The following is a 14,785-nucleotide window of genomic DNA, read 5'->3' on the forward strand; positions in this document are numbered from 1 at the left end:
TGCCAAACAAAATTCTCTGATTTAGAGCTTTGCATTCAAATTTTTTTTTTAAAAAGTCAATATTTATATATTATTGGACGAGGAAAGTTCAAACCCAGTGTTTAGGAAGCAGTGGTCATACACAGGAAGTCAGTCAGTGAGGCAACCAATACAGACGGGGAACAGGCAAAGGGCCAAATCTGAATACTGTCTAAAATCAAATACAGGCAAGTAAATACACACACAGGCAGATGCAAAATGGAATCAAAGAAACAGTCGGAGGTGATAACCAAGAAAACAGGAAAGGAAAGAAAATGCAAGAGAGGTTGATAGCAAAGGAACAAGACAATCTGGCAAGTGTGGATGAAAGTGCTGGGTTACACACGCTGAGAGTAATGAGCTGATTGGAAACAGGTGATGCACAGAAGTGGTGGGGAACAAAAGAAAGTAAATTGACAGAAACAAACATACAGGATGCTACAAATTGAAACAGGAAATGTCAATTCATGCATTCATGCTCCTGGTTACGGAATAAAAGCACCAAACGGGCTCTGACTACAGCCTGAGATGCTCATTTATACCCAACTGACTCAGTTTTAACATTTGATATGTTTTCTATGTTCGTCTGAATTAAATACGGGTTTATGATATTTGCAAATCACTGTATTGTTTCAATTTACGTTTTACACAGCGTCCTAACTTTTGTGGACTTGGGATTTTAGAAAAAAACAATAGTGCAATCTCTGGGTCAGGTTCATATGTAGTGTTACATGTCAGAAAACATCACACCAGAACAGCTGGAACTTTTTATTTTGATTGTGGTTTACAGACTGTGTTGAGTTTGAGAATTACAGTTACATGGAACTCACCTCCCCTCTCACATATTTCAATTTCAATTCTATTGCAATTAAGGCAGTTGATTTTCTTCAAGTGTCATGTATAATGGGACTGAATCGCCATAAAATTAATTAATTCTCCAAAGCCTCTTATTCTTTCAGGTTCACAGGGTGCTGGAGCCTATCCCAGCAGTCATGGGGCCAGAGGCAGGGTGCACCCTGGGTAGGTTGCCAGTCTATCACTCGGCAAACACACAAGCGAGACAGACAACTCAGTCACACTCCCATTCACACCTGAGGGCAATTCAGAGTTTCCAAAAGGACCAAGATTATGCGATTGTTGATCAATTTCAGGCATGTAAATGTTTTAATAACAGTACGTCACCTCCATTTCCTCAATGGGATTATGCATCTGCAAATATACGGGTCACATACTGAAGAGAACGGGACAATGCAAATGAATCCATGCAGGTACATGTGAGTCTTAGTAAGGAGCATTGAGTGCATGTAAATGAAGTAATCCAACATGAGCATAGATTCACAAGTAGTTCCTCCTATTTCAGCGGTACTTTAACTGTACTGCTATGTTCATACAACTATGCACAAACTACATATACTGTAGCTTTCCCAAAGCAAAAGTGCAATAATAATAAAATTACAGTATAGAGCAGCATTCAGAGATTTGAAAATAATCTAATTTGGCTCTCAAAGGACAAGAAACTTGACATGGACATCCTTTGGAATCACAGAAACATCTGTTATAACTAACCTTTATTGCAATCACTAAACCTCTGTTTATCTATAACATTCTATGATTGATTTAACAAATGTTTTACCTGCACATTAGAACAATTTTATCGTCTTACACCAGCATCTGTGGAACGTTGGGGTGTACACATACATTTACACATTATACAGCATTCATCTTTACTATTCATTTTTGATAAAAAGGCAGGGCATGCGTTTAAAGTTTTTCAATATTACTTTCTGAATAGTATATGCACAACAAACAATACACACTTTATTTATTAACAGCACCATTAGCATCCCGGCAAGCACAGCCCATGCAACAAGCCCCATCTGATTACTTTTGGAATACTATTGTTATTGCTGTACAGATTTTCAAATTTCAATCTGCACGACCTCTGTAATGGAAGGAACGAACACAAAGACACAACATAAGCCCCGCTTCAATCCTCCATCCTTTTCCATCTCTCCATCTCTTGAATTCTTCTCTCCAGGATCTGCACCTGCTCCCTCAGTTGAGCACTTTGATCTGCCGCGTCCCTGCCCCGTGTTGTTCCAACACCCAACAGGACACAGACACCCACCAGGACAGCTAATCGGATGGCCATGGTCTCTGTGCCCACGCTGTGGTCGCTCAAGATTATTCCAAAACAGGCTAAAGCTACGCCTAGTTTCAGTAGCCACAGGGCCCGCCTCAGAGTGGAGCTGACCAATTGAAAGGCCAGGGAGATGAGCCAGTAGCCCATGAGAGCCACAAGAACCCAATAGATGACAAAGATCAACCCTTCTGGGGTAACTTTGTTGACAGGGAGAACAACTAGAATAAGGACAAAAGAAATGATACAAGGAGTATTAGTCATTGAAAAACAGTGATGGCATTTTAATATTTTGTGGTTATTCTCTAACCCATTTTCTCAAAGTTGATTTTGTTGTGGTCGCTTTTATGATATAAATTGATAGGCAGCTAATCTCTGAGCTGATCAACTCTATTTTATAGCCAATATGACTGCGTGTGTTAGAGAGAGATAGAGGGATAGAGAGAGGAGTTGGAATGGACTGACAGACAGCAGTAATTTGGCCACTTGCACATAAAAACCTACATCTCGTGAATCTACGTGTTGTGCTGCACTGTGGTAGTGTGCAAAGACCTTCATGAGTAAAACCCTGTAGAATCCTTCGGGATAAAGAAATCTGATCCAAACCTTTCCCCACACAACAACATTGCAGTCTTACTCTGCAGGGACACACAGACAAGTGTAAGTGCAAAGTTGGATAGGCAAATATACCAACTCACCTGTGTTACACTGACTGACAGAAAATTGTACTTGAGTCATCATTTTGAGACTTTTCTTTTGAAAAGAATGAAACCGTTCCGCCAACAAAATCAAACCCTGCCCCTGTAGGCTGTAAAGTCTGTAGTTCCCCCGACAGGTAGATAACTTATTTACCCGATAAACAGTGCAAACTCATTTTGTCCATCTATGTCTTCAGTATGATGTAAACACATTATTTGTACTACAAAGGGCTAATTCACATGTCACACTCATACAGCCCCTTATTAGGATTAAGGTCAAATGTCTTCTCTGTGGAGATTGGTTATTCTGCAAACCAGTCACATTGGAATTGAAAGGCACAGACTAAGTTGCTGATCTCTGTGGTGGAAATTTTCATTCTCAGTTGTAAGACAATTGAGAAGACTGAGAAATAAACCGACGAATCAGTGTATTCCTTTACACTGCAGTGGGTCAGTTCTGGTTGCTAGACAGAAAAGACGACGATACAATACAGATATGACTTCTTATACGGGCAAGAGAAAACAAGTGGGGATTGGACGGTTCCAAGGCGTCAGAGGCGCCCCTGTGTCTCTCTACCAGGTCACAGAAACGAGATAGACAGGCTCCTCTCCGGCCCCAAGACCAGAGAACACGTCAACATGCACAAATGGAAGCCTAAGCATCTCCAAGTTTATGTGCTAAAGGTGAAGGCGACCCAGACGCACATCATATTTTATATAATCATACTGTAGAGTTTGAATCTTTGGGATGCTTAGTTAAACACATTAAGCACATAAAATGCTACATACAATGCTACAAACAACGCTACATACACACAGATAGTTATTTTTCCACAACAATCTCCACCACTGAGGAAACGACAGACTTCCATCCTCATCATACTTGTGTCTTAATGACACTTAAGGCCCGTCTCTCTGCCATGTCCACTCAGTACCGCTTACCTTTGATCCCAGCAGCTTGCAGGACGTGTGTGAGATACTGTAGGAGCACATTAAGACCAGCAGCCAAACTTCCAGCGAGCACGCCCATAACCTGTGAGAAAGCCTGGAGGGTGGAAGGGGGAAGAGACATGAGCAGCTGAAAGACATTCAATATCACATTATCCACTTCAGACAAACATATCTGGCAACAAAGTGGCTCCTGGTTGCTCATCATCTTTCAATTTCCATCTATACTAATATTACATCACCTGTACATGTCTTGTAAGGCACCAGGTTTACACAAGCTTATACGTACATAAGACATCAACCACTGCAATATGGAAGGTTAAGTACAGACATATGTATTGAAAATAGAAAGGCTGTGGTCATGTACAAGCTTCGTGCTACCAAGACATGTATTCTATCTTTGTGGATTAGTGCCATGTGTGTTATAGAATGACGAAAAGGCTAAAGTACCACATGATAACAGTATGGTATTGTGTAATGAATAAATAATTGTAATAACAATCAAGCTGCTCAGCCTGACAGCAATCACACACATTTTCTTCAGGTAATGCTCTCATGTAGTTCAAAGCCCAGAATGCTTCAGTTCTCCGGAGTTTGTGAGCAGATGGGAGCTGATCAGCTGTTGCTCCTTCAAACCAAACTCCATGCAGGGAAACGAATTTTAAGGTTTGACCAAAAAAATACAAAACACCAAATACATATCTAGAACCTTTTTTAAACCAACAGACGTCTTCAATTTGGCATCAATCAAGCAATTCCTACTTGAAAGGAATTTAGTTCGATTGTTACTCCTGCAAGTTCAAACTACCAAAACAAAGGTCAGAGGGCAGCACAAACTTAATGAAATAATATTGATTTAAAAAAAAAAAGTGCTGAACTGGCAACTGGAAAGATTTAAGTTCCACTTACGTGTATTTCCCAAGCTGACAAGTGATTCATACATGAAACGAAAGGAAAAGCTGACTGAGCGTTTATATGTCGCGAAATAATCATTAATAACCGAGGCTGATTTGCAACTCACATGTTGCATTGTTTGTAAAAGCATCCCTGGATTCACCTTGTACAATCAACAAGTGATTTGATGATCAAAAGCCACAGTAACGATTGATATTTTACATATGATTACATTCTTCTACTGTTCTTTTGAGCTTCTTTAAAATCTGCTCACCTTATGCACCGACAGCACCGTCTGCTCTCCAGCGAGCCTCTTCAAGTAAGTCTTCCCCTCCTTCATCATCTCCGTCAGGGCTACGCGCAGCTCCTGGAGATTGCCGGAGCGCTCCTCCAGCACTTTGTGCCCCGAAACCGACATCAGCGAACCGAACAGCAAATATAGACTGATCATTGCTCCAGTTATTAAAAGAGAACACATACTGGAATACTACAATCAATCCAGCGAAGACACGAACTAAACTTCAAACTTTTCCAAACAGGATATGGGGATAAACTGGAAGGACAACAAAAAAAAAATACTGCCACCTACTGGACTGCACAACGTCATCCTTCTTTTTTGCGGTTGAAAAGGCAACTGATTGGTGCATAACCGCAACCAGGTAAACACCAGGGTGAAGCAGTAGACCGACAAGCACGCCACATATCCTTTCCCGTTCTACACCTTAAGTGAAGTAAAGTAAACTAGCACAAGCAAGCATTTACTGCATGATAAGTAATTGTTCTTTAAATTATTAAAAGGAATAAATGCAATATAACATGATATGACACGACTAATAATATAGATATATACATGCAAGCACCAACACCAAGGCGTGAAGTGTTTTTCTGCCATCATTGCTTCTTACAATGCCAGAAACTTTGTGAAACTGAAAATAAATACAGAAGAAAAGCACTTATATATATATAGTGCAAGAAATTTGATCAATGCTGCGAGACATCTGACTTTTGAACACGCCCCCTGCGTCGCTGAAAAGTTGTGGGCCACTTTAAACCATACATACACACATACACTCTATATTTGATTTGATAACATTAATGTTTAAGTCAAGATTTACAAGAAATATTTTAATTGCTACTGTGTAAAAGGAATACTGCTTATTTTCTTACTTACTTTCTTATTATATATGTTTGCAACCAAATGTTATTGCACTTTTGTTCATACTGCAGTACTTTTTTTTTTTTTTTTTTTTTGCAATTTGTTTTTATTGGAGATCATTTTTTATATAGAAAGAGGGGAAAGAGGAGAGAGAGAGATAGAGAGAAGGGAGGCAGGTTGTGATATCCCTACTATTGTTGTTGAACTTTATACATAGACCCTGAGGAAAAATACAGGTAGGCTGGATTTGCAATGAAGTCATAGGGTACATACAGAACTTACAGAACGTACATACTGCAGTACTTTTAAAATAAAAGTGTGCAATACACTACTTTTGTATTCATTCTTGAATTGTTTTTAACGATGCGATTAATCGCGATTAAACATATTAATCATTGCCCAGCCCTATTCTAAAGATGATTCCACTCTAGACAGGTCATTAACAGATAAATTAAACTGAGAGAGTTGTTAAGTAAGAAAGTAGTAAAATGTTATGATACAGTGTGTTACAAGCTTTCTCAAAATCTAGAAAAACTGCTCACACACTTGTGCTTTTGGTGCTTTTGATTTGCTTTTGATTTGCTCAACAAAAAACAGTTCGCAGTTTTCTAAACAATGATGATGATTCCCTAAAAGACACATTTTCCTAAAATCTATGGAATAAGGTCAAATCCACTGAAACAAAGAACTTCCTTCTCTTTATACAGTAAGTAACAAGTTATCTGAACAAAGTTATTACTTACTAATTTGGTCTGCAGGTGGCGCTGGCTACAGGAACATGAGACATTTAAAGGGTCATAATGCAGAGGTCATGAGTCTCCTTTTATATTTTGCACACTTCACCCAATTATTCCAAATGTTCAACCATTCACTATTCAAATTAGTTGACAAGCTAAAATATGATGCTATGTATATTATATTTTCATTGTTGGGTGTAAATAATAAGAGTTATGATTATTGTGCTGCAGTAGAAGTATCAATCAAACAGAATGGGCATCAGCCATGACAAATAACCTTTACATTTTTATTTGCTTAATGTTCCACACAACACATATACCACACTGAGCACATTGTCTTTAAATGTTATCCCACTGTTTACATCACATTAGGGCTTCATGATTAACAGTTCAACACAGAAAGAGGATTATCTACAGAGAGAAGTAAAGTGACAAACAAAATAAACAGATAAATGAAAGAAGAGGTCCACCATGATGACAGATCCTTTAATGAAGGTCAGATGATAGCTCAGTTGATATCAGGTGGTGTAACAGAGGTGGGGCTTGTTGGAGGACTTGCCGAGAGAGACTGAAAAAGACAGAGAAATTAATGTAATCTATTTGGATGTCCGACACATAAAACACAATTTTTGGATTTGGAGACACTTTGTTTTAAAGTACAGCACACATAACACCACAAACCAGCATTTTTTGCATTAAGCTACATAGACATGAACATGGCTGTGGATGTGGCCTACATAGGAATATGAGCTTGCCAGCTTTTATGGCTAGTTTGAGATCTAGCCATATAGAAAGAATACAGTAAAAGTATGTCATTTAAATAGGAGGGCTCCTATTTAAATAACATATTTCAACACATTCTCTTAAAAGACCTGCATCCATTGGCGTAGGCCACGCTCATTTATGCCAAATTCTTTTTTGATAAATTGGAAGAAACTGGAGAAGGCTTTTCTCGAACTAGTGTCTACATTTTCGTAATTGGTTTCAAATAATTCTTAGGAATGTCTTGTCAAAATGATCGACAAAATGTTTTCAATTAAGATATTATATGCTTTCTAAGTAGATCAGATATGTTGTCGTAAAGTGTACTTTTTTGAAAAACTCATATCTGACTGACACTTAGATGACACTTCACACACATCATGATGTTAAGAGTAATCGGCCAGCAGCAAATCTAGCCATACACAAAAAATTAGGTATGACATAAGGGGGCACTATAATAAAGACTAATGCATTTTGGTCCATAACTTCCTACACTAATGTTGCACAATCTTAAACATGGGATATTTATGTTCCTTAAATAGTGAGGAATCATTTGATATATGCCTTGTCCATCTCAGCGTTTGAGTTTTTAATAAACCAATGTTAGCTACACTGACAATACATTACTACATTCTAATACATTTTGAACGAGAATCGAGGCTACAATTTGAAAATGACGTGTTGATGCTTGTAATCAGAGGACGCACCAGTTAAAGTCACCTCCATAGGAAAAGATGCTCTCTGATGAAGGAATACAACCACATATTCACAAACAATTCTCTTCTAAAAATGCTCCAGGTACGCTTGGTTAGATACTAATATTTACGAGTCTAGGCATTATCACCAAACTCATTTTCATAGCATATGCAGTACAGCAAGTGAGTTGTATCGGTTTGTTCGGCCGGTTGCTTTCTCAAATCTAGTGTGTCAATGTTTTTGTCAACGCCATTTTTGTTTTTATAATTTCATAGCACCTACAACTGATATCATTGACTCTCACATCTCAAACTAGTTTTTGTTTACTTTTAAATTTACTTAAATTAGTTTAGCTTTTCTGGTATTGTGTTGTCTGTCACTATTTTTGTCATGGCCCTACAAAGTGGGTTGTGACAATATCTAAAAATTCACATTAAATAAACTTATAGTCAGACCATAGCATGGGTTTACTTGTTTGTGTTATATAGTATATTATATTTCTAATCAGACCATTGCTGTGCATGTAAACTTAGTTACAAACTAATACGCTTCAACAATTGTGCTTTTTTATGTGCACATGTGCATGCCTACAGAAAACATTGAACTTTGTAATCTTACATAGTACTGCATGGAGCAGCGTCTCTGCATGTTGAGGAGGAAGCAGAGGATGGAGGAGATGACTGTTTGGACCAAGGTGAATAGAAGAAGAGAAGACTTCAATCCTCTGCTCAGTTTCTGTTGGTGACACATCAATATATATATATATATTGAGAGGGAGAGGGGGCGAGAAAAAGAGAGAGAGACATTGAGAAAGTGATCGAAGAAACAAATCTATATATATGAAGTTGTTTATGCTGTTCCTGCCGGCACTTTGCACCCTGTCACTATGTGCTGGATCAGATCTGGGAAAACCTGCAGAGCATGGTCCTTGTGGTATGATGCACGTCCGGCCATTCTATTGACCAGATGCTCATTGTCTCCTCAGTGCGTTGCGTTAGATATGCTTAAATATCTTCAGGGAATATGCTTAAATTCCCTGAAGATATTCTTCACAATGTGGATTAGTTGTTGCCCTGCCTGCCGTGAATTTTTGTTTTGTTGTTGTTGAATTCCTTCTCCTGTTAAACTAATAAAAGACTGCTGCTCAATCTTCGTGCAATTGAGTCCTCACCCTAGCACTCTAGTTCTGCGTGACGGTTGTGATGTAAAAAAACAAACAGGTTGAGACATTGACATTGGTGTGTGATGAGTACGTGTGTGAAGATGACAGAGATCTTCCTCTAAGAACAACAAAGCATGGTGACATAAAATCTCAAATGTACCGTTGCAAAATGTCTGTCAGGACAGCTGCCATGACTCAGCTTTTCACATGGCACCACGAGGCTCTTCCATAAATCCACTGCGTAAATGATCACAGCCACAACTGACAGCACAATGGACGCCACACTCGCCATGAAACACAATCGCAGCTGCAAGTACAAGACAATATTTTACCTCTGAGGTACAGATATCCTGTTGGAGCAGAGGCAGCAGTAATTACCAGTTACCAAATACCATTATTACAAGTTGCAAATTATGTCTGGTGTTGGTGATAAGCTAGCTGATATCCAAAAACAAGCTGGAGAACATAAATATTACGTTTTATTGATAATTGACGTACACTGTTGCTCATAAAGTTGGATTAATTTAGTTTTCAGACACATTCCTCTTATTATTCCTATTTATACACATCAGTGATCACTTTTGACCAGGTGCAATGATTATATACTTAGTCAGTAACCCAGATGAAACAAATTCATGTTTAACAATTGTTTGGCGCTATCAAATATTTGCTGGGTTGTCCATTTCCTGTCTGTATGCAGTAAGTCTATGTTTTCAGAATTGGCTGTATAATTTTCAAACAAATTTGACACAGAAGTTCCCTAGCAGTTCCTTAAACCCACATAATGAATTTGACTCATTCCACAACTGTGTGTGTGTGTGTGTGTGTGTGTGTGTGTGTGTTTGTGTGTGTTACTCACAGTCTTCACGCTGTAGTACCTCTCCAACCTAATAGCAATCACTCCTGTTGTGATGAACTGAAGCCATGCAGGCAAAGGAAACATAGGAAACAGAGGAGTAACAGAGGGGACAGAATTCAACATCATACATATGGAACATACATACACAAACCCCAATTCCATAAAAGTTGAGACAGTGCATAAACTGCAAATACAAAAACAGAAAGCAGTGATTTGAAATTTGGTTTCATATTTATCGTTAATTGAAAACAGTACAAATACAAGATAACTAGTGTTGTAACTCATCAACGTTTTTTGGAAATATACGCTTTTGAACTATTTTTGCAAAGTATCACGCATCCAAAAAAGTTTGGACGGGGGCAGTGTAATACTGGGAATGCTGAGCGATGTTTACAAAAAATATTCTACTGAAAAACATTAACATGTTCCAACAGTTTTTCGCTGCATCTATAGATGCAAGTTTGCAAACTGTAATACAGAAAGTGGAAGCCATGGGTCAAAACATTCAGATCCGGGAAACATTGCCCACTTCTCTGGGTTCAAGAGCATCTGAAATGGACTGATGCACAGTGGATTCATGTATTTTGGTCTGATGAGTCAACCTTTCAGATTGTTTTTTTTAAATATTGGACATCATGTTTTCAGGACCCAGAGTTTGTCATGGTATGCAGTTGTGTTCACAACATGCTGTCTGTGAAGGCAACATTAATGCTGGACCGTACATACAGTATGCATTTTGAAGCAACATAAGATAATGCCTGGCCACATTCTGTACATGTAACAGCAGCATGGCTTTATTGTAAAAAAGTGGGGGGTGTTAGACTGGCTTACCTGCAGTCTACACCTGTCTCCCACAGAAAATGTAGGCATTATGAAGTGAAAAATACAACAGCAAAGACCCTGGACTGTTGAACGGCTGGAGTCTCATATCAAGCAAGAAAAATGTTACTTTCAAATTTAGAATGTGTATTATTTACTGTAATAATAAAGTTGATCAGTTCAAGCATTGGTACTATTTTAGTATAGGTAAAAGAGAATGTTCACTGCTTTCTGTTTTTAATTGCATTTTACACACTGTGTCAACTTTTGTGGAATTGGTGTTTGAATGTTCTACTAAAAAGACGTTTTATTTGTGTTTCTTTCTTTGTCTTACTGTCTCTCATTATCATGAATTGAATAAGCACACTGACACACTGTAATTATCTATAGTAGTCCAACTTAACAGGAGTGAAGCAGCACATAAACACTGGGATGCAAGAAGAAAACTACATTGACACGTATTGGACTTGTCATCACACACAATTGTACACAATAAAAAACACATCATTCTATCATGGAACACAGGGGTGTTTGTAAATTAAATTGTCCTTTTTTTCCCCGTCAACAGTTATGTCATGTCAACTCACCTTCATCTTCTATCTAATTCATCTTGCTTTCGACACGATCAGTAGTTTCAACACATACACACAGACTCACCACCAGGCCACTCCACCAAGGCACCCCCATTTGGACCACCTCAGTGATCTCAGTGAAGAGGAGAGGTATGGCGTAGAGGATCAACATAAAGCCCAACATCATCTGACTGATCTGACACACACACACACACACAAACACACATATTAATCATCCCTAAATGACCAACCTCTGCCTGGTTTCAATTAGTGTGGCATATATATAATGATATATATAATCAATTGGTCTTTTTTGGGGATGGTGCTGCACTTTATCAAAGATTGCTCCACAAAGGCCAGGATGGCACACACTGATTCATCAGACACAGTGCACGCTATGGCTCACTTCCCTGTTGATGTGTTTGCTGTCCCCAGATGACCCACACATATACTGTATATACATTATGATACATATTATATACGCACACACACCCAGAGAAACAAACACAGACTCACCCCCAGACTCTTCGGCTCTCCTTTCTGGACACTACTATGCAGAGCCAGCTGCCTGTCTGTCAGCTTGTCAGCATTTAAATCGTTCACCACCTGCACAGTCAGATCCCTGGAGACTGACACAGACATTGCCTTCACACCTGCAGCGCCACAGTCAGTTTACCTGTGACATAGAGTGTGATTACTCACGTGCTTATTCTGTCAATATAGATATGAATGCTGTCATGTCTAGCTCACACCAAGCTTTCAATCCTTAAATCCACTTGTTTGACCCACACATCTTCCAAGATGTCCCTCCGTGGGCGCTCCTCCAATCCTCTACTGACCAGAGAATTAAACATTCGATCTTGGGTGCTTTTTGATTGATAGACTGATTGATTTAACTTTCTGGGACATCCATTAGCAGACACAGACATCTTATTTAGTATGTGTATAGGGACTCGAAGGGTCGCTGGTTCGAGTCCTGTATGGACCAAGGAAGTGTACTGGCAGCTGGAGAGTTGCCAGTTTGCCTCCAGGGCCCTGCCGAGGTGCCCTTGAGCAAGGCACCAAACCCCCAAAACTGCTCCAGGGGCGCCGTATTGTGGCTGCCCTGCTCTGACCCCTCTGTAAAGTGTGTGTGTGTGTGTGTGTGTGTGTAAGAGGGGCACGCAAGACACATTTCAGATTGAAATGTTTGCATGGTGGCGTGTTCGCATGTGATTGGACCCAATAAAGTTTCTTCTTCTTCTATTCATCATCTGTTATTCCAGATGTCTTGCCATTCTCCTCCTGACCAGCAGATGTCACCCTCAACTCCACGACTCAACCAGCCCTGCTTCCTACACAGCTGCCCTCCATTATCATTAGCATCTTGATAGTTATAGATCCAGGTTGCCATTGTGAAGTTGCTAGATTGTCAAGTGCCTTACTTTTACAGTCCAGCTGAGCTCTTGCCTAGTTTTCTGTGGTGGTGTTTTATCTATGCTTTATTGTTGTCATTTTGAGCCTGCCTTGCCCTTGTCTGTACTGTTGCCATTATAGCTTTTATTGTTACCAGACCTCTGCCTGTCCTCTCCAAACTGGAGACACCTTTGTACATTAGTAAACATGTTAACCTGAGTTTTTGCGTCCGCTGTGGTGTCTGGCTTCCTGGTCAACCATGACAATTGAGTTAAGTAATTGTCTCTTTTCAATATGATGTCTATGGGAATTATCTGTAGTTCTTAGGTTCATAGAGCTTTAGCAGAAATTGTTGTTCTGTGGCCCTGTAAAGAGATGCATAATCTAATATGACCAATATGACATCGTCAGCCATAGGTGACTTGTCCACATGGAACATGGCAAATCTGGATTTGCCCCACAAACGGGAATTTCATGTTCAGGTACATGACAGCTCTCATCTCCAGCTTGTATTTTAAACACTTAACGGAACATGACAGAACATGACTGAGTGAATGAACGAATGCCCTCAATCCATGGATGTCCTGTTTTTTTTGTCAGCACCAGGTTCATGTGGGGACATATGTCCTCAAAAAACACACACACACACACACACACACACACACACACACACACACACACACACACACACACACACACACACACACACCATAAAATGTAAATGGACACAGAGATACATTTATTTATAACCCATAACATACAATACAATATACAGCTAGAGGGGCACTCATGCCTAAAGCTCCATGAAGGCTCAATAGTCCTCAAATGATAGCATTGTTTCTGAAAAAAAGTTTTTCATGATTAAGAATATTTATCTTATTGTGCACTGGGTATTAAATAATTATATTCTAATTTGACTGCATACTTGATCAGTGGCGCACAGATCAGTATTACTGACAAAATTGTCTTCTGGATCTAGATTCACAACAATTAAAGATCATCATCATCTTGGCTACCTACTGTTATAATGCAGTGGCAGTGGTGTGGTTCTTTCCCAATGTGGTATGTCACATTATAAATAACCTATGTCCAACAACATATTTCATTTCATCAGATCCAAATTCTGCATCCTGATCTTGATAATCAGTGTAACTTCAATAAAGAATTTTGGGACAACTTTGCAATAATCAGATACATTTGGAAAGCGCATTTCATGTGTCAAAATACATTTTAGCATGAATCCAGTCAAAGCTTTATTAAGCAGTACCTCTAGATATCAGCTGGGATCATCATCTGTCATAGGTCATGAGGTGCCTGGCAGCTCCCAGCTCATTGCTCACCTGGTTTACATTGTTACTTATTGAACAATATTTGTGATCTGGTAAACTTTCTGGTATAAAATAAACTAGGGCCTACAAGCAACAAAGTAATAGTAAAGTTTTAAGTTGGTATAGTGCTCCGACCCTGCAGTTTCTAGCAGGCACACACTGGAGCTTTTCCACATTAACTGCGCGCAGTTATCGGCCACAGCACGTTGCGCATGAACTCTTTTTGTTTACGCTGCGCCTCCGGGAGTTTGGACTCATGTTTACTGTGCGGATTTGCCTTTACACGTCCGTGATGTTATTCAGGGTCTAAACGCCAACGCCTTTCTCACAACAACAACAACAACAATTGACACAGCGATAACTATGTATTGATATCTGCGTATTCTGCACAAATACACCAAGATGTGTTCGAGTTGGATAGTTAAAACACCTTTGAATCTTCTTACATTTTAGCTTACCTTTCAGATCTATTGAAACAGCTGCAGCCTGGTTTAGTTTGTTGTTGATTCTTGGTTCAACCACTCCTTGTTTGAGTGAATTTTGATCAACCTCCTCAGATAGAGAGAGACCGTTTTCTCCAGATGATTCAGGCTCCTCCCTC

General features: G+C 39.3%; 2 protein-coding genes across 4 annotated transcripts; both read right to left on the bottom strand.

Moving 5' to 3' along the window:
• Positions 1 to 771: 771 nt before the first annotated feature.
• Positions 772 to 5,255, bottom strand: tmem109 (transmembrane protein 109). The gene is made up of 3 exons (XM_076148217.1): positions 4,973 to 5,255; positions 3,799 to 3,901; positions 772 to 2,379 (listed from the first exon to the last, which is right to left on the bottom strand). Exons 1-3 carry the CDS (start codon positions 5,174 to 5,176, stop codon positions 2,006 to 2,008), a joined length of 681 nt encoding a protein of 226 aa, XP_076004332.1. The 5' UTR covers positions 5,177 to 5,255; the 3' UTR covers positions 772 to 2,005.
• A 758-nt stretch (positions 5,256 to 6,013) lies between these two features.
• tmem176 (transmembrane protein 176) lies at positions 6,014 to 14,776 on the bottom strand. Of its 3 annotated transcripts, none has more exons than XM_076147948.1 (7): positions 14,631 to 14,752; positions 11,978 to 12,137; positions 11,547 to 11,657; positions 10,071 to 10,127; positions 9,372 to 9,518; positions 8,668 to 8,784; positions 6,014 to 7,159 (listed from the first exon to the last, which is right to left on the bottom strand). In XM_076147948.1, the coding sequence occupies exons 2-7, from the start codon at positions 12,101 to 12,103 to the stop codon at positions 7,100 to 7,102; spliced, it is 618 nt and encodes a 205-aa protein (XP_076004063.1). In that variant the 5' UTR covers positions 12,104 to 12,137; positions 14,631 to 14,752; the 3' UTR covers positions 6,014 to 7,099. The 3 variants fall into 3 exon arrangements, with proteins under 3 accessions (XP_076004063.1, XP_076004062.1, XP_076004061.1); XM_076147947.1 differs by having other exon boundaries at positions 6,015 to 7,159; positions 11,978 to 12,114; positions 14,643 to 14,737; XM_076147946.1 differs by having other exon boundaries at positions 6,017 to 7,159; positions 14,643 to 14,776.
• Positions 14,777 to 14,785: the final 9 nt, after the last annotated feature.

Source organism: Genypterus blacodes, unplaced genomic scaffold (assembly GCF_046128005.1).
Source record: "Genypterus blacodes isolate CSIRO-AG114 ecotype Tasmania unplaced genomic scaffold, CSIRO-AGI_Gbla_v1 ptg000039l_1, whole genome shotgun sequence".
Taxonomy (NCBI): domain Eukaryota; kingdom Metazoa; phylum Chordata; class Actinopteri; order Ophidiiformes; family Ophidiidae; genus Genypterus; species Genypterus blacodes.